The 25,053-nt window shown below is 43.3% G+C and overlaps 1 protein-coding gene across 10 annotated transcripts in view; it reads right to left on the bottom strand.

Moving 5' to 3' along the window:
* Nucleotides 1-25,053, bottom strand: part of FAM135B (family with sequence similarity 135 member B) — a 388,356-nt gene that overhangs the window by 174,121 nt on the left and 189,182 nt on the right. For all 10 annotated transcript variants that reach the window (XM_075920076.1, XM_075920075.1, XM_075920080.1 and 7 more), the window contains one exon: nt 6,114-6,193. In XM_075920076.1, the coding sequence (XP_075776191.1) occupies nt 6,114-6,193 (80 nt within the window). The remainder of the gene's footprint in view (nt 1-6,113; nt 6,194-25,053) is intronic.

Genomic DNA, 25,053 nt, shown 5'->3' with positions numbered 1-25,053 from the left:
CTCATAATTTCCTCATGGGGAGAACCATTTGCAGTGTAGTGTCTCTTTTCATAGGGTCTTTGTGTTGTTGTTGTTGTTTTGAGGTTTCATTTTTGTTTTTAACATATCTGTTGCATTGTTTTTATATTAGAGAAGGCAAAGTCCAGAAATGTGCCTTGTGTTTACTTTTCTTGCACTATCGGAAGATAAAGTGTGCTCATTCTACATTCCCATAGCATGTCAAATCACTGCTTTGCAACATACACGTTTTATTACAAATGACATGTAATTTAAAATACAGTCTGCAACACCGCTGAAGTTGGCCAGTACACTTCAATGGATGTTGCAGGTGCTTTCTCCTGGCTGCACTTCATCTATGGTTTATACAGATGCTGATGTCAGTCTTCCCTACCTTATAACTGGCAGGCACAATTCCTATGTATGTTTAGATACATAATACATTGCAATTAAGAACTCTTCTTAATTAAAACCTATTTTCTGCAATTAGAGCCTATGGCTAAGTTTTCAAGGAGATTTATCTATGCAGAAAGTTTTAAGGGCTGGTAACAAGCTGTTTCTGAACTACAGAAACAAAGACACAGAGGTGACAAATCAGAAGCACTGAGTAATTTCTTTGTAACTCAACGTCTGATCAATTTACTTCAGTGTCTGAAGAAAAATTTTGCTTAGACTTCAGAGTAAACCAAACAAGCTGGTATCCAAAGTGACAGTGTAAGAGGATGGGCCTGTTCTAAAAATAAGGCTTCTAATTAATTTTACTATATACATTTAGAAATTGGGTCTGTCTGTCCATCTGCATAGGAGTCCATTTGTTAAAGAACTACTTACTCCTAAATGGTAAGAGCTGGTACCACCAAATGTAGTACGCAGCTTCCTCTCATTCTAACGTAAAGCAAGGTAAGGCCTTGGTTGTGCTAGGACAATGGGATATGCCTGGAATCTGATTGTTTTGCCTAAAATGGATGGGGTGTGTGTCTGGCAGGAGGGACCCTTCATATCTCTGATTCTATATATGCCTGTGGGGAAAGGTGGTACTGTTATGCCTATTTTACAGATGGGGAACTGAGGCACAAAGAGATTAAGTGATTTGCTCAAGATCGCACAGGAAGTCCAGGACATAGCAGGGAACTCTATCTTAATATCTCGTGCCCTAAGCCACGGTCTTAACCCATTGACCATCCTTCCACTCATAATGGAGCCTCACCTCAACCAGAGCTGTGAAGAAATTATTGTCTCTTGATCATATAATAGGTTAAATTCCCATCCTGCGGCTACATACTCCAAATAAGGACCAATATTACCCTTTTTCGGGGGTTTTGTTTAGTTAGGAATACAAAGAAACTATAAACTACAGTCTAAGCTTTCAACCTAAACAAGACAGCGCCTAGGGTCTTCTCTGCAGAATCCCAGTCATAGAGACACAGCAACACCTTTGACGCCAGTGGCAGGGAACTTGCATCCCGAGGGCCATATGTAGCCTTTCAGGGTTCAATCTGCAGCCCATTACACATGCACAAGGTTGCCACATTCTGTGAATTTCCATCCGTGTTGTTTTTTGGTACTAAAGTGACCCACACATAAAGCAAGGGCATACGAAGTGAAGTGTGTACCAAGTGCACACAACATTGAGTGTAAAAGCCATGTGCTCCTTCTGCATCTAATCAAAGCACAGCTATCGTTCTATCAGCACACTCTGCAAATTCTAGGTACACAGACACAGTTAGCAAAACTACCCTATCCCAGGAGACCGTCTCGCTTACAACAGTCTTGCTGCCCACTGATATGAAGGAGGGTCACTCGTGCAGCCCACTCACTAGCCTAGGTTGCTGTCTTACTTTCAGGTCAGAGCTAATAAGCTACTTGCATGACTCTGTAAAGTAATTACTCTGCATCCTTCCGGTGAATTGTTCCACTACTTAATATCTTCTTACACAAAACTTACCAAGAGATTTGGACAATTCTAGGAGATCTCATTGTCCTGTCATATGCAGGTGGACAGTTGGATCATAGTGGTTTCTTCTGGCCTCACCCTCTGAGAATCTATATAGCAGGACTTGGAGGATAGCCTAAGACACCCCTGTTATTGCCACCCCTGGGCAATAAAACAGCAGCGGTTCACCAGGTTTAGCCCCTGGTGGGCCATTGCCTCTGTATTTACCTGCATCTCTGCAGGTACAGGGGAATCGCAGCTCCCATTGGGTGGAACAGTTATCCGTGGCCAATGGGAGCTACGATCACCCATACGTGTGATAGGGCAGGTAAATACGACAGTGTGGGGGCCCGCCAGACCTATGGACCGGTATTTGCCCACTCCTGGCCCAAGACGTGCATGTTGCTCATTTTCTACCACATTACAAAATAGTTTTAGACTAACTAGTGGCTTGAACAGTGGCTCAACACATTTCAGAATATCACCAGTGACTTAAGTGCCATGATTCTGACATGGTGCACTAAGCTCTTGTCTACTTCTTGCCACTTCTGGTCTACTCGGCTAGACTAGACTTGCTCTATGTTGTAGGCATTCACTAATACACTATTGATTTCAGTGGACCATCGTGCAATAGAGAACCCTCCGCAAAAGGGCTCGAAAATCTATGCAATGAAAAAACCCTACATTTGGTTTTAAGAGAGAGAAATCCATTTATGTTAGATTAGCACAGAGGTTTCAGCCGTGTAGTCAAGTTCCACTCAGCTATCTGTTACACTGTCATAACAAGAGCAGCGTTTATGCATGGACGTCGAAAAGTGAAGTGACTGATGAAGTTGTGTCAATTTAACGTGTCTGGTGAAGAGTGAAGATGACTTCCTAAGAGGTGGAAGCTAAGTCAATGGAAGAGCAACTCCCACTGATATAGCACGGTTGAGACATTGTGTTAGGTCATTGTAAATTGTGTCACTTATGTGGATTCTTTTTTTACACCCCTAACTGACGTAAGTTACATTGATTTAAGTGGCAATTACAGACCAAGCCTTAGGTACAGATGTATAGCCTGCAAAGAATAATAACCCAACAGGCCAAAGTCGACATGAAGTAATCATCTTTAATGGACTCATTAAAGAGGAAATTTCCCTCCTACATACTTTTAATTGCTGGCAAAGTCAAGTCAATTCCCTGTATTTTCAAGAAAAAATGCTTATTATTATTAGGACTGTAAATGTAGTGCCTTATATTATATATGCATGTTTATATTAACATTTACTTTACATAAGTAAGGTAACATTAACTTCCTGGAAGTCTCATGGTGGGTCTCAAAGTCACACATTTGGTTGGTTCTGATTTTGTTTCTCCATGAAGGGTTGTTGAGATCTAAAAGTCATTCTACTTCTGCATTGGAAAATACTTGTCCCTTTTGTTCCTCTCCACCTTTTAGTGTTGTCACCTCTCATGATTATATTTCAAGTCTCTCTTTTTTTTTTGTTTTTGTTTTTGTTTTTGTTTTTGTTTTTGTTTTTGTTTTTGTTTTTGTTTTGTTATATGTCCCAGGTGCTGCAATGAAAATACCAGCTTTTATTTTTTGAAAGAAAATCTTCCAGGCTCTCTGGGTTGTGAAGAAACCTTGAAAAATCTAAATCCAAAAGCCTTAAAAAACAAATTCAAAGAACCATGGATTTAAAAGTCAATCTTATTAATTTTGGGGCTCTGACTCAAGATTTTATAATAATTTGGGCTGCCAGTGCTACTTGTTTCATAGTGAGTAATATTCAATCTCACACTGTTTTAATTTCTCTCTCTCATACACGCACACACACACAAAATCTATACATTACACTTGGACAGATCAGTGACAACAGAATAAAGGGGTGTCCAACTGTTTAGCTTAAACTTCAGCCCCTTTAAATGATGTTCTGCCACAGGCTTTATGAATCAATTACAGAACACTTCCAAAGCTAGCCAAAGAAGAATCTTTTAAAGCTTTAAAGGCTTAAATACCCCTGACTTGATGTTAGCTCTGTTAAGCTGTTAAACTCCTGTCTGGATTGCATTAGCATCGCGCAAGTCCCGCTGCTAATTCTGTAACCCCCTGTTCATTTCACCTTCTGTTTATAAGGGGGTTTTGAGACGGATGAAATGCTGCAGCCTCACTTGTGTTTCAGGCATGCACAGATGTGAGGAAGAAAATGCTAGTAGTTCCTTCAGTGAAATGAAGACACAAGAGAAGAAGGAAGCAGTTTTACACTCGTCCTGGATAATATGCTCATTTGCTCAGTTTGTAGTGGAGAACTGTATTCCGTTATATTCTTTTGGATAGCAGGAAGACAAAAGTTAGATTTAAAATGCAGTTCTGCTACTTGCTTTTTGCTGTGCAGCCTCTGTGACAGCATTCTGCTACCAGGGTCTGATTTACAGCCTCCAGGAATTAATGGAAAAACTCCAAATAACTTGAGTGGATTTTGGAGTAGAGCAGGGCTGGGCAAGATGCGGCTCAGGGGCCAGATCTGGCCCGCCTAACAGTTTGATCTAGCCCGTGGACTGCATCTGGCCACTTATTATTTACAACATGCTGCCCGTGCCACTGAATTTCCAGGTGGTGGCTCAGGCAGTAGGATCCTATTGAGATGGCTCATGGCCGCAGTGCTACCTAGGCAGGGTCCAGAGCAGTGAGCCCTTGAAATAGCTGCAGCAACCCAGGCAGCTCCCCCCTCTACCTGCCTTTCCCCAGAGCTGTGACCATGTACCAAAATTCATTAAGTGGCCCCCTGCAAAAATTATTGCCTGCCCCTGGATTAGACCCGTAGTTCTTTACAGTGACCTACTACTGCTTTGTCCAGAAGGAGCCTGTAACCGAGCACGCCTCACTGCCATGGGCACCTCCTGCAGGTCACTCGGGATTAGCTCAGTCAGCCCCGGAGCACCCTCTTTCATCTGGATGTGTCGCTCACAGTTACCTAGTATTTTCTCCACCTCTGGAGATTGCCTTACCACAGTGCCCCCACACTCTGGGGTCCTCCACTCCCTGGAAACCCCAATTCCTCTATACCCACCTTGCCTCAGTGACCCACTGCCAGTCAGCGTCTAGCCCCTTATCTCAGGAGCAAACTGCCGTCTGAAATGGCCACTCATCCTTGGCAAGGAGGTGTGGACCTCCTGCCTTCACCTACCCTGGCTGCCTCTCTGCAGCACTAGTAGCCTCAGGCCTTGCTTCAGGCCCTGGGAGTTTGCCTCACCAGAGCTCCCCAACTCTACCTGCCTTTCCCCAGCCCTGCTTTATGTCAGGAAGCTTCTAGCTTCCCTGGCAGCTAGGTCCCTCTTGCTCCCCAGCTAGAGCATGAATGAGTCTGAGTCTCCGTCCCTCCAGGAGCCTTTATTAATACTACCCTCAGCCGGGCCCTAATTAGCTAGTACCTGCCTAAGCTATGGGGCTTTGCTCTCTCAGCCCTCTCCCAGAGTGAGTCTATGCTGAGTCCTTGTAGGATGCCTGGCAGAGGAACCCTACTAACCTCCTTGCAATAGAGGTGCCACTGCTTGGCCCTCTTCAGCAAGGTCTATGTCCGCTTCCTCCAGGCAAAGCCTCACAATGTATTTGGTCATATTTTACATCTCATGACCAGCTGCTGAAATGCCAACGCCACTGCAGTGCAATGTAACCGAGTGTTGGACATTACTCCATAGTGCCGGGCAGGAAACTAAGAATTCCCATATGCAGTAAAGCAGAGGGCCACTTTTCCATGAGTGATTTCATTTTTATCCTGCCATTCCTAGCTCAATTCTTCAGCCTCCCTAGGTTCAGCTGGCCCAGATGGAATTCAGAGAAGCATCTGAATTTTGAACTTCCTGTCGGCCCTCACTATACATTCCATGTCTTTGAGCACAAACTGCACATGCCTGGGTGAAGCTACCAGGAGAATTGTTTTATTCACCTTTTCACTGACCCTAGAAATGAGGCCCAATTGAATCTGGCTCTGACTCCCACGTGCACACCATGAGGTTTGGTGCCAGATTCAAACCTCACAAGTGGGGCCCATCTCTTTAACAGGCCAAACCAGAACACACGTCCCTGAATTCACTTGGGTTTAAACCCAGATTTGTACTTAGATTCTCTCTCACTCCATTTTCCCCAATCTGAACAAATTAATCCAGTGGGCCTCAGGACACGTCCGTACGGATTTCTCACCTGTTTGCTCTACAACTGTGGCAGTCAGTCTATGGGGAATCCTGGTTGGAAGTTTCAACCCTGCTCGTATCTGGTAGTACCTGGAAAGACATTAAAAAGGAATGTTGTTATACATACGACCACTGAAATCAACATGAAAAAAGAGTTAGACCACACAATAGATATTTACACTGATTCAGAGAGCAAATATGTACCTATGGTGTTATGGAGAACCGGTAGAGTGGACTGTTACATATTTTGTGGCTCTGATTCTCCTCTCATTCACATAAGATTTATACAAGTTTAATTCCTTTCACCTCAAGCAAATTACTCCTGATTTAAGCCAATGTGAGAATCGTAGAATCGTAGGCCTGGAAGAGACTTCCGGAGGTCATTGAGTCCAACCCCCAGCCCAAAACAGGACCAACCCCAACTAAATCATCCCAGCCAGGGCTTTGTCAAGCTGAGACTTAAAAACCTCTAGGGATGGAGATTCCACCCCCTCCCTAGGGAACCCATCCCAGTGCTTCACTACCCTCCTAGTGAAATAGTTTTTCCTAATCTCCAACATAAACCTCCCCGTCTGTAACTTGAGACCATTACTCCTTGTTCTGCCCGCTGTCTATCGAGAACAGCCTCTCTCCATCCTCTCTGGAGCCTCCCCTCAGGAAGTAGAAGGCTGCTATCAAATCCCCCCTCACTCTTCTCTTCTTCAGACTAAATAAACTCAAATCACTCAGTCTCTCCTCATAGGTCATGTGCTCCAGCCCCCTAATCATTTTGGTTGCCCTCACTGGACCCTCTCCAATGAGTTCACATCCTTTCTATAGTGGAGGGCCCAGAACAGGACGCAATACTACAGATGTAGCCTCCAAAATCCTGAATAAAGGGGAATAATAACTTCTCTAGATCTTCTGGAAATATTCCTCTTAATGCAAGCTAATATGCCATTAGGCTTCTTGGCTACAAGGGCGCACTGTTGACTCATATCCAGCTTCTCATCCACTGTAATCCCCGGTTTTTTTCTGCTGAATTGCTACTTAGCCAGTCAGTCCCCAGCCTGTAACAATGCTTGGGATTCTTCCGTCCGAAGTGCAGAACTCTGCACTTGTCCTTGTTGAACCTCTTCAGATTTCTTTTGGCCCAATCCTCCAATTTATCTAGGTCACTCATAGACTCATAGACTTTAAGGACAGAAGGGACCATTATGATCATCTAGTCTGACCCCCCGCACAGTGCAGGCCACAGAATCTCACCCACCCCTCTTAGAATAATCCTCTCACCACTCTGGACTCTATCCCTACACTCCAACATATCTATCTCTCCCCTTAACTTAATGTCATCCACAAACTTGCTGAGGGTGCAATCCATCCCTTCATCCAGGTCATTAATAAAGTTGTTGAACAAAACTGGCCCTAGAACCGATCCTTGCGGCACAGCTCTTGAAACCAGCTGCCAGCCTGACATCAAGCCATTCTGATCACTACCCATTGAGCCTGCCAATCTAGCCATCTTTCCACTTTTCTAAAATGACAGCAGCTTGTTTGAAGTATTAGCCAAAATTGAAACTACCTTTCTAAATTAAAATACTAATCTTATACTAGGCACAGGTTGCCATAAATAAATAAGTCTCTTTAGTATGCAGACGTTAACTGATAACATGAATCCCTATCTTGCTAGACTAATTCCCAATGTGACAGAGACTCACATCCATAATCCTGACTTCATGTGCCTCTTTCATAGGCAAAGTAAAATCCTATAATTTCTGGCTGCCTATTTTATTCCTTTATGTCTAAAGATCCTGACTGTTCAGAAAATACTGGAAGGGAGGAGCAACAATTCAGCTAGAAAACAGAAAATATTCAGACTGCACACAGTTTTGCTTTAGGGTAGCATTTGAGCTGTCTTTAAACAAACTGAGTCATTGTTTCCATAGCTATGCTTGCTGTGTCATTAGTTACATATATTATCCTACATGTTTAAACTTCACCACACTCCATTTGCTAAAGCTTTCTCCTTAGACATCTGTATCTTTTTGCTTTCGCCCTTTTCCAAGGAATATGTTGATCTCACTAATATTGTTTCACCAGTTTACTAGTTGCATTATTCTAGAGAATTCTCTTTTCTCTTTTCAAAAGTCCATTTCTTTTTTCAAAAAGACCTAAAACTAATTGGCATAATAAAAAGATCATCCTGTTCTTTAAAGCTGAAACTACTCCTCCATTATAAAGCTCAATTCTCCTTGCTCTCTGTGTAACCATTTATTCCCATGCATTTGAGAATGGAGTAGGAGTACAATACGACTGAATTAGAATGGCAGGAGACTTTTACTTTGCCCAGTTTCCTCATAACAATACCAGGGCACACTCCAGACCAGGATGGGAGGAATGGAAGGGTGTCACCTTTGTCTTTGAGCCTTGCATGCCTTATGCCTTGCTGGACTAGCTCCCAGGTGAGCTGCTCACACATAGTCTTCCTGCATAAAAGTCGCACTCTGGTTATGTGTGAAAATGCAGGTTGCCAGTTACCATCCCCCACCCTAGCTTTTACTGGCCTTCATTATAGTGGAGTGTGAATCCAACAGACCCTCAGCCCAAGATTTTTCCCCCAGAATCGCATTCCCTGGTACTGCCCAGTCCTCTCCTGTCCAGTACAAATACACGGTAAATTATTCTTTTTAAGGCAGGGCTACTCAACACATGGCCCATGAGCCACATGGGTGAGCACTGAAAGATGCAAGCAGATGGGCTGGCTGGAACAGACGGGTACAGGATGTCGGCATTTCTAGCCCCCAGGAAGGAGGTCCCAAGAGCGCTGGGTCACTGTGGGAAGTGCTGGCTGCTAAGCCTTGTGGGCAGAGCCTGAGAGGTGCTGACTGGCTCACACTGGCCACGTCTGGGTCCAGCACCACAGCTTAAGGCTTAATCTTTTTATTTGTGCCCATCAGTGTGAAAGAAGCTATTTGCATATATTTGCATATATGTTTGCATGTATATGCAACCACACGTACATTGCAGCCCTTGGCATGTGCTGTGGGCATTACAGTAAAACTCCAATAGTCCGGCACTCCTGATAATCCAGCATCAAAATGGCAAGAGCCTAGTGAGTGAGCTTCGGCAACAAATGAGTCACAGGGTAACAGCGGCAGCAGCTGAACTGAGCAAAAAGGGTAAAAAAGGCTTAAAAAAACTAAAACATTACAGTATACTGTATACAGTATGTACAATAAAAAGGGTTAAGAACACTTTATATGTAGTATAAAATGTATACAGTATATATATAACCAGTTTATAGTACCTCCTGATAGTCCAGCATATTTGATAATCTGGCACCACCTAAATCCCATAGGTTCTGGATTATCGGAAGTCTACTGTACTGTGGCCCCCGGGGCTTTCAAAGTTGAGTAGCCCTGCCTTAATGGAAAATATTCCAGTTTGTCACCTTGAATAGAGTTACCCAAGCACTTCAATTTACACACACTGAATTAGATAAAACAATGAAACAACTGTATTAACTACAAAGAGTTTCTGTGAGTACAGGTAATGAGGCGTACAAGTCAGGAATGGTTACAAGAAAATAAAGATAAGCACTTATCAGGATCTACTTAAGCAACTTAGTTGCAAAGCAAACTTCCTCACCACATGCTCCAGCAGATTACTGAGCAAATTTTCAGCTGAGAACCTCTCTCCCAGAGTCCAACAGCTGTTTCCTTTTGTTTTCTCAGATGTGAACAGTGAGATGGACAGAAAGAGAGACAAGCATCCCTGGGGGATATTTAGCTTCAGAACCCCTCTTGAAAAATATTTCCAGCTAGGACCCAGGAGACAGAGTCTATGTCGAAGGATGTTTCCTGCTGTTTTTTTCCCCACCTGTTTGAACTTTCTTTGTTTACCCCTTTTTGATTGATGACTCCATTTATTGCTTAAATGCAAATTAAGGTAAGCATGTATTAGCTTATTTAGGGCAGAACTGTTTGCCAACTTCTGGTCGCACAGAGCTGTGGGGTTTGGAACATGTGTCAATAACATCCTACAGGGAAATAGGATAACTGCACACAACATATTGGCACACATATTTTATCAGGATAAAACTGACCAGCAAACTATGTGTTGTCAAATGACTCTCCAGAAGCCATACCTTGTATAAAGGCCATTACAATAGTGTGTAGCATGTGCATACAGGCATGTATTCCATCACAGTTTTTTATCCTCCTAATACGTATGTAAATAAACCAATTTAGCTGATGTTTCACAGACGTAATGGAGATTACAAACTCTTCAGGGCTGGACCTACCATTTATAGTGTGTTTGTATAATGCCTCGTACAGCCGGCCTTCAGTCCTGAGTGGGGCCTCCAAATGGAGCACGGCAATACCAATACTAAATGGAGCATATTTATCTAAAGACAGAATGTTTAAAAAATGGTTGGGACCAACTGGACAATGCTTTCAGGAGTGAGGAAAGGTCAAAAAAGCACAGAGGAGGTTTTATTTACCAAAGTGATTTGTTGCTTTATGGGAGGACCAGTATTTTCGGCATGCTCTGGAGAGCTTAGTGAGTTGTCATATGGGGTTTTACTTGCCTCACTGGGCTCTTCAGAACTCCCATTTTTATACACTTTTAGAAGTGTGAGCCCAATCTTCCCACGCTGTGCAAAACTGTCACAGAGCCCTTAAGAATGCAGCTGGGGAATCTCCTGAACTTCTGCCTCTTCCACCACCCGATTAGCAGCCTGGAGCTGAGAGATGCCCCACAGAGCAAGAGAAGCAGCTTTAAAAGATTCCTGTCTTCCCTCTCATAGGCTGATTGAAAGCTAAGAGAAGGAGATGGGAGATAGCTTTGTGTGAAAAGAGGTTCTGGTACAAAAGGGACTGAACTTTTCAGCACATCTTTCAGCAAAGACCAGAACTGCTGCTATAAGAAGAACTTGAAGGCTGATGAGGTTTGCATGGCCTCTGGATGAACGTTCTGCACAGCCGGATTCTGTACTAAGCAATGCTCTTATAAATGCTCCATGTTTTTCTACGAGCATCATCTGCAGCAGCGGTCTCTCACTAAAAACAACACTGTTGAATGTGTTAAGCAGGTAGGTAGTCAGAACAGATAATAAGCAATTTAGCCAACTAAATATTTGTTTCATAGCAAGTGCATTTTTCTATATTTGTCACTACCAGGCTTAAAGGATCTGACATTTAAACAGGGCAGCAAGAGCAAAGGATGGAGCTGGCTTTTATTTCTCCATACAAAAGAATTTATCAGACAGCAGGACACCATGTGAAACAGAGTTGTGATCACACTGTCATCACCCTGACGCTATGCTACTATACAGCTTTGACAGCAAGCTTTGCCTTTTGCGAGTGACAGATTACCCAAGTGTACTCATCTGTATTCTCTCACAGTGCTGGAGAATAGCGAGCTGCAAGAGGCACACGAGAATGCCTCAGACAAAGCAACTGCATAATGAGGGCTTATGAATAATCGGAATTGTAAATGAGAAGTGGCATGGCCACAGGTCAGCCTAAAAGGAGTTTGGCGCAGGGGTCCATGTAGGTCTGTCACTAGAGGTGATTTGCTGCGCACAAATGTTCGTTGATCAGCTGTGACAAGAACAGAAGGCAGTAGGTCTTGCGGTTGTAAAGCAACAAATAAATCCGTGCTCTCTCCATGAGCCTGATGAAAAACCCAAAGTCTATAGGATTCTTTTGGTTTATTTTATGCATACAGCACATACATAGTGCTGACAGAAATAGAAAGACGGTTTGTAAAAGTCCTTTACTTCAAGTAAAGATCTGTACATTTGCACATAGGTATGCACTGCCGTTCTATAAGAGTTCAGTCTAATATCTTATAATTGATTATTAAAATGAATGGAAAGTGCAGGGCTGGCAATGCTGGAGATCTACGACCCCTATTTCTCCACAGTGAAATTCACACCTTTTAGAGGTCAGCTTAAGGGCTATGGACTTACTAGGTTCCATATAAGCCCTTAAAGCAAGACAGAAAAATGCTTAAGTGGAACATGGGCCTTGGTTGGCCCCTTCACAGATGACTGAATTTTACCTCAGCAACCAAGCAGAGCTGAGGCAATGTCAGCAGAAGCTTCCCCTGTTTCAGCCAACCCGGATAACTTGTGCCCCAGTTTCACTCCCCATACCCCAGTTTGGGTGCAACTATATACAGAAAAAATACCATCTTCAATACCATACATTTCGGTGCCCGGTTTGAAGATCCAAACATGTAGTTAGACAACATAAGAACATAAGAACGGCCATACTGCGTCAGAGCAAAGGTCCATCCAGCGCTGTACTCTGTCTGCCAACAGGGGCCAATGCCAGGTGTCCCAGAGGGAGTGAATCGAACAGATAATGAACAAGTGATCTCTCTCCTTCCATCCATCTCCACCCTCTGACAAACAGAGGTTAGGGTCTCCATTCCTTACCCATACTGGCTAATAGCCATTTATGGACTTAACCTCCATGAATTTATCTAGTTCTCTTTTAAACCCTGTTATAGTACTAGCGTTCACAGCCTCCTCAGGCAAGAAGTTCCACAGATTGACTGTGCGCTGTGTGAAGAAGAACTTCATTTTATTTGTTTTAAACCTGCTTCCCATTAATTTCATTTGGTGGCCCCTAGTTCTTATATTATGGGAACAAGTAAATAATTTTTTCTTATTCACCTTCTCCACACCCACTCATATCCCCACTTAATCTCCTCTTTTCCAAGCTGAAAAGTCCCAGTCTCTTTAATATCTCCTCATATGGGACCTGTTCCAAACCCCTAATCATTTTTGTAGCCCTTCTCTGAACCTTTTCTAATGCCAGTATATCCTTTTTCAGATGAGGAGACCACATCTGTACACAGTATTCAAGATGTGGGCGTACCATGGATTTATATAAGGGCAATAAGATATTCCCCAGGGGTATGTCTACACTTGCCCCCTAATTCAAACTAGGGAGGCAAAGGAAGGTGACCAAAGTTGCTAATGAAGCACAGGATTTAAATATCCTATGCTTAATTAGCATAGTCGCGGCCGGTCACCATTTTGGAAATTGACTAGCTCGATTTAACTCGCCGCATATATACGGGTACTCCGAGAAAAACCCCTTAAATCGATTTTACTGGTACTCCTCATTGTACCAGTATGTATAAGTACCAGTTAATTCGAGTTAAGGGGTTTTTCTTGGAGTACTGTGTCTATACGCGGCAAGTTAAATCGGGCTAATCAATTTCCAAAATGGCGACTGGCCGCGACTATGCTAATCAAGTGCGGGATATTTAAATCCAATGGTTCATTAGCAACTTCAGTTGCCTTCATTTTCCTCACTAGTTTGAACTAGGGAGCAAGTGTAGACGTACCCCGGCTTATTCTCTATTCCTTTTTTTAATGATTTCTAACATCCTGTTTGCTTTTTTGACTGCTGCTACACACTGCGTGGATATCTTCAGAGAACTATCCATGATGACTCCATCATATTATATGTATAGTTGGGGTTATTTTTTCAAATGTGCATTACTTTACATTTATCCACATTAAATTTAATTTGCCATTTTGTTGCCCAGTCACTTAGTTTGGTGATAGCTTTTTGAAGTTCTTCACAATCTGCTTTGGTCTTAACTACCTTGAGAAGTTAGTATCAAATGCAAACTTTGCCACCTCACTGTTTACCCTTTTCTCCAGATCATTTATGAATAAGTTGAATAGGATTGGTCTGACCCTTGGGGAATACCATTAGTTACCCCTCTCCATTCTGAAAATTTACCACTTATTCCGACTCTTTGGGTGTGTCTAAACTACAGAGTTTTGTTGTCAAAAGTGGACTTTTGTCGACAAAGCTATAACTGCATCTACACTACCACTGAGTTCTGTCGACATAGCATCGACGGAACTCAGCAGTTTTGTCGACAGTGGTAAACCTCATTCTATGAGGAATAATGCCCTTTGTTGACAGAGTTTTGTCGATAGAGACGTTATTGCATCTACACTGTCCTTTGTGTCGACACTTTCATGTCAACAAAGAGGCTTGCTTTGTCGACAGAACTGGATGTAGTCTAGACGCTCTTTGTCGACAGAGGCTTTGTGGACAGTATCTGTCAACAAAGCCTGTAGTCTGGACATACCCTTTGTTTCCTGTCTTTTAACCAGTTCTCAGTCCATGAAAGGATCTTCCCTCTTATCCCATGACAACTTAATTTACGTAAGAGCCTTTGGTGAGGGAACTTGTCAAACGCTTTCTGGAAATCTAAGTACACTATATCTACTGGAAGACCCTTGTCCGCAAGTTTGTTGACCCCTTCAAAGAACTCTAATAGACTAGTAAGACATGATTTCCCTTTACCGAAACCATGTTGACTTTTGCCCAACAAGTTATGGTCTTCTATGTGTCTGACAATTTTAGTCTTTACTATTGTTTCAACTGGTACTGATGTTAGACTTACCGGTCTGCAATTGCTGGGATCGCCTCTTGAGCCCTTCTTAAATATAGGTGTTACATTAGCTATCTTATAGTCATTGGGTACAGAAATCGATTTAAAGGATAGATTACAAACCATAGTTAATAGTTCCACAATTTCACACTTGAGTTCTTTCAGAACTCTTGAGTGAATGCCATTTGGTCCCGGTGATTTGTTACTGTTAAGTTTATCAATTAATTCCAAAACCTCCTCTAATGACACTTCAATCTGTTACAAGTCCTCAGATTTGTCACCTACAAAGGATGGGTCAGATTTGGGAATCTCCCTAACATCCTCAGCCATGAAGACTGAAGCAAAGAATTCATTCAGTTTCTCCACAATGACTTTTTCATCTTTAAGTACTCCTTTTTTATCTCGATCGTCCAGGGGCTCCACTGGTTGTTTAGCAGGCTTCATGCTTCTGATGTACTTAAAAAATATTTTGTTATTACCTTTTGAGGTTTTGGATAGCTGTTCTTCAAACTCCTTTATGGCTTTTCTTATCACATTATTACATTTAATTTGGCAGTGTTTATGCTCCTTTCTATTTACTTCACTACAATTTTACTACCACTTTTTAAAAGATGTCTTTTTATCTCTCACTGCTTCTTTTACATGGTTGTTAAGCCACAGTGGCTCTTTAGTTCTACTATGTTTTTTAATTTGGGGTATACTTTTAAGTTGGGCCTCTATTATGGTGTCTTTGAAAAGTATCCATGTGGCTTGCAGGGATTTTACTTTAGTCACTGTACCTTTAATTTCTGTTTAACTAACCTCATTTTTGCATAGTTCCCCTTTTTGAAATTAAATGTCACAGCGTTGGGCTGCTGAGGTGTTCTTCCCACCACAGGAATGTTACCAGTAGCAACCCAGTAGTCATTTCATGGACCCACCATTTTAGGTCACCATTACATTTCTCTCTTTCTGAAGATGTCAGCCCCTGGGAGCATGTCTATACAGCAGGGCTAAAGTCAAACTAAGCTACACAACTTGAGATACGTCAACTGCATAGCTGAAGTAAAAATAGCATATTTCAGCTTTTGGTACTGTCTACACAGCAGGAAGTCGAAGGCAGAATGTTCTTCCTTCAACTTCCCTTACTCCTCATGAAATGAGGGTTACAGGAGTCTGAGTAAGAAGTCCTCCAGCTCAGCATTATTTCGAAATAATGGCTTGCAGTGTAGACATGCTCTTTGTTATTTTGGAATAATGTCAGTTGTTCCATCCCTGATCCTCCCAGAGCTGGAATGCTATGATTTAGATTTTCATGATGTTCAAGCCCTAGGAAGGAGAAGAAGGGGAAGGGACATAGCACAAATCAGTGGATTCGGGGTACTCTGAATGTGCTGAGAGGGAGGGGAAGGATTAGGAAGTGCAGGGCTCCAGTGTCCCAGTGTGTGAGAGGCACATGGCGGGGGGGGGGGGGGGGGGAGGCAGACAGGGAGCCCATGGGCCACAGGTAGAACCCCAGTGAGCTGTGGGCTGGTGTGGCGCACTGAGATGAAGAAGGCCCACTCATATGGCCCACTCTCAATTCATGGATGCCCATCATTGATCCTAGACTCCCATATCACAGCCGATTGTCTTAACCACCAGACACAGTTTTTCTCCCCCTCTTTTACATTTTCACCCAAATTTCCATCCTGTACCCAAGAAAACGTCCTGATCAAAGTCTTGTGGAAAATGGCACATTTTGATAAAGTTTTGTTTTCACCCTATCAGGATTCTTCTATCAGAAAAACACACCATTGAAAAATCCCTGAGTGGTGCTAGCTGAGGAAGTTCTAAGGCCTGTCTGATTTAAGCAGTCAGACTTTGTGATCTCAAATCTCTTCTTGTTTTGAGATATATGAATCTAGTTAAAGAGTTTTAAGTAGCTGATGTCTATTATTCATGGCTTTGTGGCATCTTCTTTCCCTTTTCTGTTTCATTCCACCTTAGGTAGCAAGAATAAATATTCTTATACTGTTTTTAAAAATTATTTCTGTCTCTCCCACTCATATATAGCACTGCTAAATTGGTCCCATACATTATGGGAGGATTCCTCTTTATTTTGAAACATTAGCAAATGAATAACACCAGAAGCAAGTTACTAGATTTGAGGAGCCAATAGTATCCATGTAGTATGTGTCCTTTCAAAGTTAAGTGGGTTTTACCCATGAAAGCTCATGATATGTTTGTTAGTCTGTAAAGTGTCACAGGCTTGTTTATCGTTTTCAAAAATTCTGTCAGGGCAACAACAGTAGTGAAACATCAAGATGTGCTATTAGATTCTGCTCCTTCTGTAGCCAGATGGACACTATGGTGACAAACGCTGTAAAATAACATAGATCAGATTAAGCAATCATTATGTCCTGATTTTCATGGCAGCAACCTATTGCTTTGGACCTCCTGACAAACAGCAAAGTTCAAAATGTAGTCCTGTGTGAGCCTGTCAATTTTAATAAACAAGCATTGGAATCATGCATACTACAAACAAACCGACGGTACACTAACACTGTAATTCAATCTTGAGTTTCCGTAGCTCTTTATGCAATTGATGGAGCTGCCTGCCAACAACTCATGTCAGCAGAACCCTCTCAATTGAATGACTGTCTTGTGCTGAACCAAGGGCATGCATTGTTCTGTAAGACAGGAAAGTCTGAACTTGCAGGCGAAGGAAGAGCGGAAAAAATACTCCATGAAAAGAGCACTCAGAGGGCCTTCAAATGACTCCAGAGAACAATCTCCCCCAAACTCACACCTTGTGGGTCATCAAAGAGAAGAATCTTCAGCATCAGAAAGCAGATTTCTATCACTTGAGTTAAAGAGCAAACTTCATTAGCTGGCAATAGTAGTAAGCTATTATATTTAATATGAACCATCACCTAGGCTATGTCTAGACTGCAAGCCTCTTTCGAAAGAAGCTCTTTCAAAAGCATCTTTCGAAAGAGCCTCTTTCGGAAGAGAGCGTCTAGACTGCACGGAGAAATTTCGAAAAAGCGGCTTGCTTTTTCGAAAGAAAGCATCCGGTGAGTCTGGATGCTCTCTTTCGAAGAAGCCCTATTTACATTGAAGAACGCCTTCTTTCGAAAGAGGAACTTTCGAAAGAAAGCGTTCTTCCTCGTAAATTGAGGTTTACCGCCATCGAAAGAAAAGCCGCGTTCTTTCGAATTAATTTCGAAAGAACGCGGCTTGAGTCTGGACGCAGGGGAAGTTTTTTCGGGAAAAGGCTACTTTTCCCGAAAAAAACCCTGAGTCTGGACACAGCCCTAGAGAGGAACTATGACACATACCACAAGTGCATTGCATTCAGATAGCTTCCAGCTATGTTTTTTGTGGATCTACACATATTTAAAGCCAGAAAGGACCACTGTGATCAACTAGTCTGACCTCCTGCCTAACTCTCGCCTTAGTGTGTCCCTCAGTGATTTTGGCATCTAGCTCAACAATTTCTGGCTGAGCTACAGCATATCTTTAGAATGACATCTAGTCTTGAATTTTCAAAAAGACACAAAGAAAACACAACCACTTTTTATACAAACTAACCAAAATGAAAATCCAGGAAACAATGCCATCCGTATTATGTAAAGCAATGGTTCTCAACAGGGGGTACATGTATCCCTTGGAAGTATGCAAAGGTCTCCCAGGAGATACATAAATTATGTAGGTATTTGCCTGGTCTTAAAACAGGCACATAAAAAGCACTAGCAAGGGCAGTACAAACTAAAATTTCATACAGACAATGACTTGTTTATACTGCTCAATATACACTATATACTGTAATTATATGGCACATACACTATACACTGAAATTATATGGTAAAACAAGAAAGTGCACAATTGTTTGGCAACAGTGAGCTATGATACAACTGTACTTTTATGACTGATTTTATAAGTAAGTTGTTTTTAAGTAAGGTGACATTTTGTGGGTAAACAAAACAAATCAGATTCCTGAAAGGGATACAGTAGTTTGTAAAGGTTGAGCACCACTGATTTAAAGGACAAAAGGGAAGAATGGGTAACTAATACTCCATAACTCAGATCACCAAACTGTTACTTTTTTCATCAACCATTCACTTGCATCATTTATATGTCTCAACTAAATGAAGTTAGAGTAATTTGGCTTTCTGGGTGTGTTTCTGAAACGTTTGAAGTAAAATCTGAAGTAACTCAGATGTTCAGAATAACAATGCCAGACACACATCCTAGGGCCCTGTTGAATGCAGAGATGCTTCAGAGAATTGCATTGTGCAAGTGTTCTTATTTGTATTACAGAACTATCTTGAGGCAACAAGTCAGACAGAGGCCCCATTGTGTACAGTGCTCTAAAAACTCATAATAAGAGACATTCCCTGGTCCAGAAAGCCTGAAATCCAAGTACCCAAGCTGGAAAAAAAGTGGGGCAAGAGATGTTAACATCCCCCTGCAGGAGAAAAAAAAGAGTCTGCAGGTCTGGTATAAGGCCGGAACCAAAGTAAACAAGAGTTATACTATGGCTATGTCTACACTGCAGGATTCTTTGAAGAAGCTTTTCTGGAAGAGATATTCTGAAAAAACTTCTTCCAAAAGAAAGCGTCTCACAGCAAAAGCGCATCGAAAAAGTGATCTAGTTTTTTGAAACATAGCATCCACACTGAATGGACACTATCTCACATTTAAACTGTGATTACTATGGACAGAGTGGCCACCAGGGAACATGTGCTTTTTCCTCTTTCCTCTTCTTTCAAAAGAACTCCCTCTTCTCCGTCCACACACGTCTTTTTCTGGAAGAGCTCTTTCAGAAAAAGGCTTCTTCCTCATAGAAAGAGATTTACTATTGTCAGAAAACCCCCTCTGTTTTCTCAATTTTCTTACAAAAGAACGCAATTGCAATGTGGACATAAGTGAAGTTTTTTCAGAAAAACGGCCATATTTCCACAAAAACTCTGCAGTGTAGACATACCCTATGAGGCCCTGTCAAAACCAGATGTTTGCCTGCAAGTCAGTGTCCAAGACGTGAACTTGTTACTAATATTGAAATCTCTGCTAAAACACATGGAACAAGTAAATACATTCCATCATGACAGTACAAGGTCACCCCAACCTCGCATATGATAAAACAGTTTTTCAAAAGCGATGAACAGTGATATTTCGTCTGAAACATCAGAAGTGAAAACGCAATAACTTGTGGGTAATAGGAAAGCACAAGGGGAGGTAACAAACATGTCATTAACATGTAAGATGATATGTAAGGTGTGCATCATCGATTGTTTGTCTCTGACTATAAATGTTGATGTACCTCGACTTACCCCCACAGGGGGTAGTGGTGAATCCCTTTCACTGACTGATCTGTGTCCATTGTCAGGGGGTACATATGCCTAGTGACTTAGTAGAGTCTGCTGAGAACTATTACTGTTCTTTGTTTAACAATAAACCTGGTTCGGGTGCCTTCGTATTTTATCTGACACTGTGGTCCTTGGGGACTCTCAGAGTCTGCTTTGATGGCTTCTTGTGCAAAGCCAGAGTGACATACAGAGGGAGCCCTCAGTCACGCATGCAGCAAAACAGTTATCATCATTGGACAGAGTCAGGACACAGGACACCACACTGGTGACATCTGACATCCATACCCCCTTTTACAGATAAGAGAGATTTGCAACTTGCCCAACATCGCCTAGGAAATCTGTGGCAGATACTGAAACCAAATCTTTTGATTTGTTTTTACCATAAAGTCATGCCAAAGCAATTAGCAAAGAGCCAGCTACACATAAGGTAGATTTGAATTAGTCATTTATCTCGGTTAAGAAAAGGTTTCACTTCAAACTATATTCTACCTATGGCTTTTCCCCCTATATGCCATAGCCGCAGTGCCAAATAGCAGATGAGCTAAGCGCGGCCACCAGTGCTTGCATCCATGCTCACTATCATTAATCACTCTGGGTATGTCTACACTACCCCACGAGGCGTTCCACGAGGCGTACAGATAGTTCGGAATGGCTTGCTAGTCCGAACTATCTAGCCCGTGCCGCGTGTAGCCGCGCGGCACGGGGTTCGAACAAGCCGGCATTTAAAAATGGCGCCGGCCGGCTTATGCAAATAAAGCCCGTGCAATTCAAATCCCGGGCTTCATTTGCACGTTCGGTATGCATACATTACCCCGCTAGTTCGCACTAGCGGGGTAGTGTAGACATACCCTGCGTTTCCAAGACTCTCCTACAGGGAGTTGGGTCTATTTAGTTTGCAGAAGAGAAGAGTGAGGGAGGATTTGATAGCAGCCTTCAACTTCCTGAAGGGAGGTTCCAAAGAGTCTGGAGAGAAGCTGTTCTCAGTAGCGATGGATGGCAGAACAAGGAGCAATGGTCTCAAGTTGCAGTGGGAGAGGTCCAGGTTGGATATTAGGAAAAACTGTTTCAGTAGGAGGGTGGTGAAGCACTGGGTTGGGTTACCTAGGGAAGTAGTGGAGTCTCCATCCCTAGAGTTGTTTAAGTCTCGGCTTGACAAAACCCTGGCTAGGTTGATTTATTTGGAATTGGTCCTGCCTTGGGCAGGGGGCTGGACTTGATGGCCTTCTAAGATCTCTTCCAGCTCTATGGTTCTATGATTCTATGATATTTCCTAGGGCTGTTGCATAATTCTTTACAGCTGCTGTATTTTAATTCTACGAAAACTTGTACGGGCCCAAACCTTCAATCTCAGCACTCAGACCCTTCTAATCCAGTGATATCCACAGATTTCGAGTCTCTCTGTATCTTTCCAGAAGTGCTCAGCACCTCAGAGGTGCAGGCACTTGCAGAGACGCACATTGGACCCAGGATTTATGGGCTCAATCCCGTAAGGAGGTGAACGCTCCAGACCTGACGCAGTAGAGCCTTAAATCATTTTAAGCAAGTGAAAAAGTGTGTCCTTAAGTGATTTGCTGGATCACAGCCAGTGCTTGCAACTTCACAGGATTGAGCCCTTAATGCATTTGAGGCTGGGTTTTAATTTAGATGCGGGTGAACCTCAACTGTGATCTGTTTTATTCCTCCACTTCCTTGCTACTGTTCATCAAATCATCTCTTCCCTTGGGAGTCTGCAATTCTAGAGGCCATAATCTCCCCAGCCCTTTAATCTCCTGCCACTCTCTGACAATTATACCAACAGGTTCTCTTTATATCTCCTTTTATCTTCACCTCAGGAGCCTTTTCCCTTTTTCTGTCCACCAAGGCAGCAACGATGGCATGTCTACTTTTGAAGCAATTTGACCTTTACTTCCCCTTCATGCTACTTAGCACTGCAGGAGGGGAGAAAAAGGGTGTGTGGAGGGGGAGGGCTGAACAGGAGAGTAAAGATGGGAAACGAGATTCTTCACCAGGCAAAGAGGCAATGGAAAAGGGAAGGAAAGACCAGAAGCATTAGACACCCACTAAGAACGGGGCACAGATGCTTAGTGTTCAAGAGGAACGAGAGCCCTGGCAATATGGCCTCATGTTGTGTCATGGGGAAGCAGCAAGCAGAGCTCTCCTGAGGTGGGTGTGGCACCTGGGACACCCTCATCCCCAGAGCCACAGGCCCAGGGCAACCCCCCGCCGCAGGTCCCACTCCCGCCCCTGATCCACCCTCTTGCACCCTTCCCCGTGCAACCTGCTCTGCCATGCCCCAGACCCAGGTGGCTCCGCTTCACACCACTGTGGAGAAGTGGAGTGCCACAGACCATGAGAGAGCAGAGTGGTGTGGTGGAGCAGGCTCCTGGATCGCTCCGGCTCCCGTCACCTATGTGGTGAGTGGGGGGGGGGAGGGCAGGGCAAACCCTGCTGTCACTCCACACGAGGCTGCATAGTTCCCCCAAGTTCCTCCCATCCATTGGACGATTGAGGCAGTCCCCAAAAGTGTGAGGCCTGGGAGAGTTGCTCAATTCATCCTATGCAGTCATAAATTTTAAGACCAGAAGGGACCATTTTGTCAGATGCCCTGCAAAAACTTGAATCAAGATAACCTTAGTAACCCTTACCTGCCTTATTGTTCTGGGTACAAACTAGCAGAAAAGCATAGCTCTGTTTAATACACATGTAAGGAGTTGAGAGAACACACGAGATGGGTCATCCTTCTGTCTTTGCATAATTCATGACCCCCCCCCCCCACACACACACACATATTTGTAAATATTGCACAGAAAAAAGCTTCTACTGAAAAGTTGCTGCAGTTCTGCCTTCTGCCCACCACCGGGTGCTGTGGCAATACAACACAGAAGCTGGCTCTGGGGGAAAAAAAGAGCCTGCAGATGCAGAGGCTTCTTCAGAGTGCCTGTTGGGCCAGGTCAGGAGAAAGAGGCTATGAGGAAACAGACAGAATGGGCTGTTAGGGTAAGACAGAGGCTTATAAGGGCTAGTGGGGGAGGATGGACTAGGGCAGGGGTTGAATAGGAGTGGAGGTGTAAGGTCATATTGTGAGAGGGGAGGGGATGCAGAACTACAGGTGGAATAGGGGTGGCTGCAGAGTAGCACAGATGCACAAATGAATGGGGAAAGGGAAGCAGGGCTATATAGGGATGGGTGTGGCTGGGTGGGAGCACAGGGATTACTAGGGTGGTGCAGAGCTATTGGGAGAAGAGGGACCAGATTCACGGGGGGCCATGAGAGGGGCACAGGGACACATGGGAACAGTGGAGGGGGTGAAGGGACATATGGAGTTGAGGGGAGTTAAATGTGTGAGCAGGGATGGAGGAACACATGTGGACAGGAAGTGCAAACACACATGGGTGCAGGATACATGGAGACAGGGCGGATGTTCCTGCCTGAATCAGAGAGGCCAACAGCTCTCCAAGTTCACACTGAGGCTCCTTGCCGGCAATTATTTCCCTCTCACTCAATTCTTCCATTACCCAACTTGGCAGATGATACCAAGCTGGGAGGGGTTGAAAGTGCTTTGGAGGATAGGGTCAAAATGATCTGGACAAACTGTAGAAATGGTCTGAGGTAAATAGGATGAAGTTTAATAAGGACAAATACAAAGTACTCCACTTAGGAAGGAACAATATGTTTCACACATACAGAACAGGAAGCGACTGTCTGGGGAGGAGTACTGCAGAAGAGGATCTAGGGGTCATAGTGGACCACAACCTAGAGAAGAGTCAGCAGTATGACACTCTTGCAAAAAAATGCAAAAATGATTCAGGGATGCATTAACTGGAGTGTTGTGAGCAAAACACAAGAAGTCATTCTTCTGCTCTACTCTGCACTGATTAGGCCTCAGCTGGAATAGTGTGTGTCCAGTGCTGGGCACCACATTTCAAGAAAGATGTGAAAAAATTGAAGAAGGCCGGGAGAGGAGCAACAAAAATGATTAAAGGCCTAGGAAACATGAGCTGTGAGGGAAGACTGAAAGAACTAGGCTGGTTTAGTTTGGAGAAGAGAAGACCGAGAGGGAACATTACAGCAGTTTTCAAGTATCCAAAGGGAAGTCACAAGGAAGAGGGAGAAAAATTGTTCTCTAAGGGTACGTCAAAACGACATGCCTCCGTCGACAGAGGCATGTAGATTTGTGTATACGAAAAAGGGAAATGAAGCCGCGATTAAAATAATTGCGGCTTCATTTAAATTTACATGGCTGCCGCACTGAGCCGACAAACAGCTGATCAGCTGTTTGTCGGCTCAGCGCGCTAGTCTGGACGCTCCCCTGCCGACATCAAAGCCCTTTGACGGCAGCCCTGGTAAACCTCATCCCACGAGGAATAACAGGGCTGCCGACAAAGGGCTTTGATGTCGGCAGGGGAGCGTCCAGACTAGAGCGTTGAGCCGACAAACAGCTGATTAGCTGTTTGTCGGCTCAGCGCGGCAGCCATGTAAATTTAAATGAAGTGGCGATTATTTAAATTGCCGCTTCATTTCCCTTTGCCGATCAGCCTAATCTACATGCCTCCATCGACGGAGGCATGTAGTCTAGACACAGCCCTAGAGCTCTGATGATAGGTCAAGAAGCAATGGGCTTAAATTGCAGCAAGGGAGGTTTAGGTTGGACATTAGGAAAAGCTTTCTAATTGTCAGGGTGTTTAAACACTGGAAAATATTGCCTAGGGAGGCTGTAAAACCTCCTTCACTGAAGATATTTAAGAGCAGGTAGGATAAACAGCTATCAGGGATGGTCTAGATGGTGCTTGGTCTTGTCATGGGTGCAGGGGACTGGACTTGATGGTCTCTTGAAGTCACTTCCAGTTCTGATATGATTCTATGATGTAGATAGGTACAGGACTTGGTTTAGCTTGTGAAGAACATATAGCATCCCCCTCAGTTCAGAAAGTCTCAGATCCAGTCACAACAATGTTGTATATATGGAAACTGGAATTTCTATCTTGCAAGCAATTCTGATTTTTCATCATTTTGCCCCAAATAAGGGAAAAAAAGATGAAATATTGAGGTTTTTTCCAGAACAAAAAGTCACCCCCAAAAAATCAATTCTGAAGTGATAAAATGTTTTGTTTCAGAATTTTCAGTTGAAATGAAATATTACATTATTTTCCAAATAAAAATAATCCATTTCAATTTGTTCTCCTTGCCAAGCTTACATTAAAG

This window comes from Pelodiscus sinensis, chromosome 2, assembly GCF_049634645.1.
Source record: "Pelodiscus sinensis isolate JC-2024 chromosome 2, ASM4963464v1, whole genome shotgun sequence".
In the NCBI taxonomy this organism is placed as follows: Eukaryota; Metazoa; Chordata; order Testudines; family Trionychidae; genus Pelodiscus; species Pelodiscus sinensis.
The sequence above is the reverse complement of the archived record's forward strand: the minus strand, read 5'-3'. Positions and strand labels throughout refer to the sequence as shown.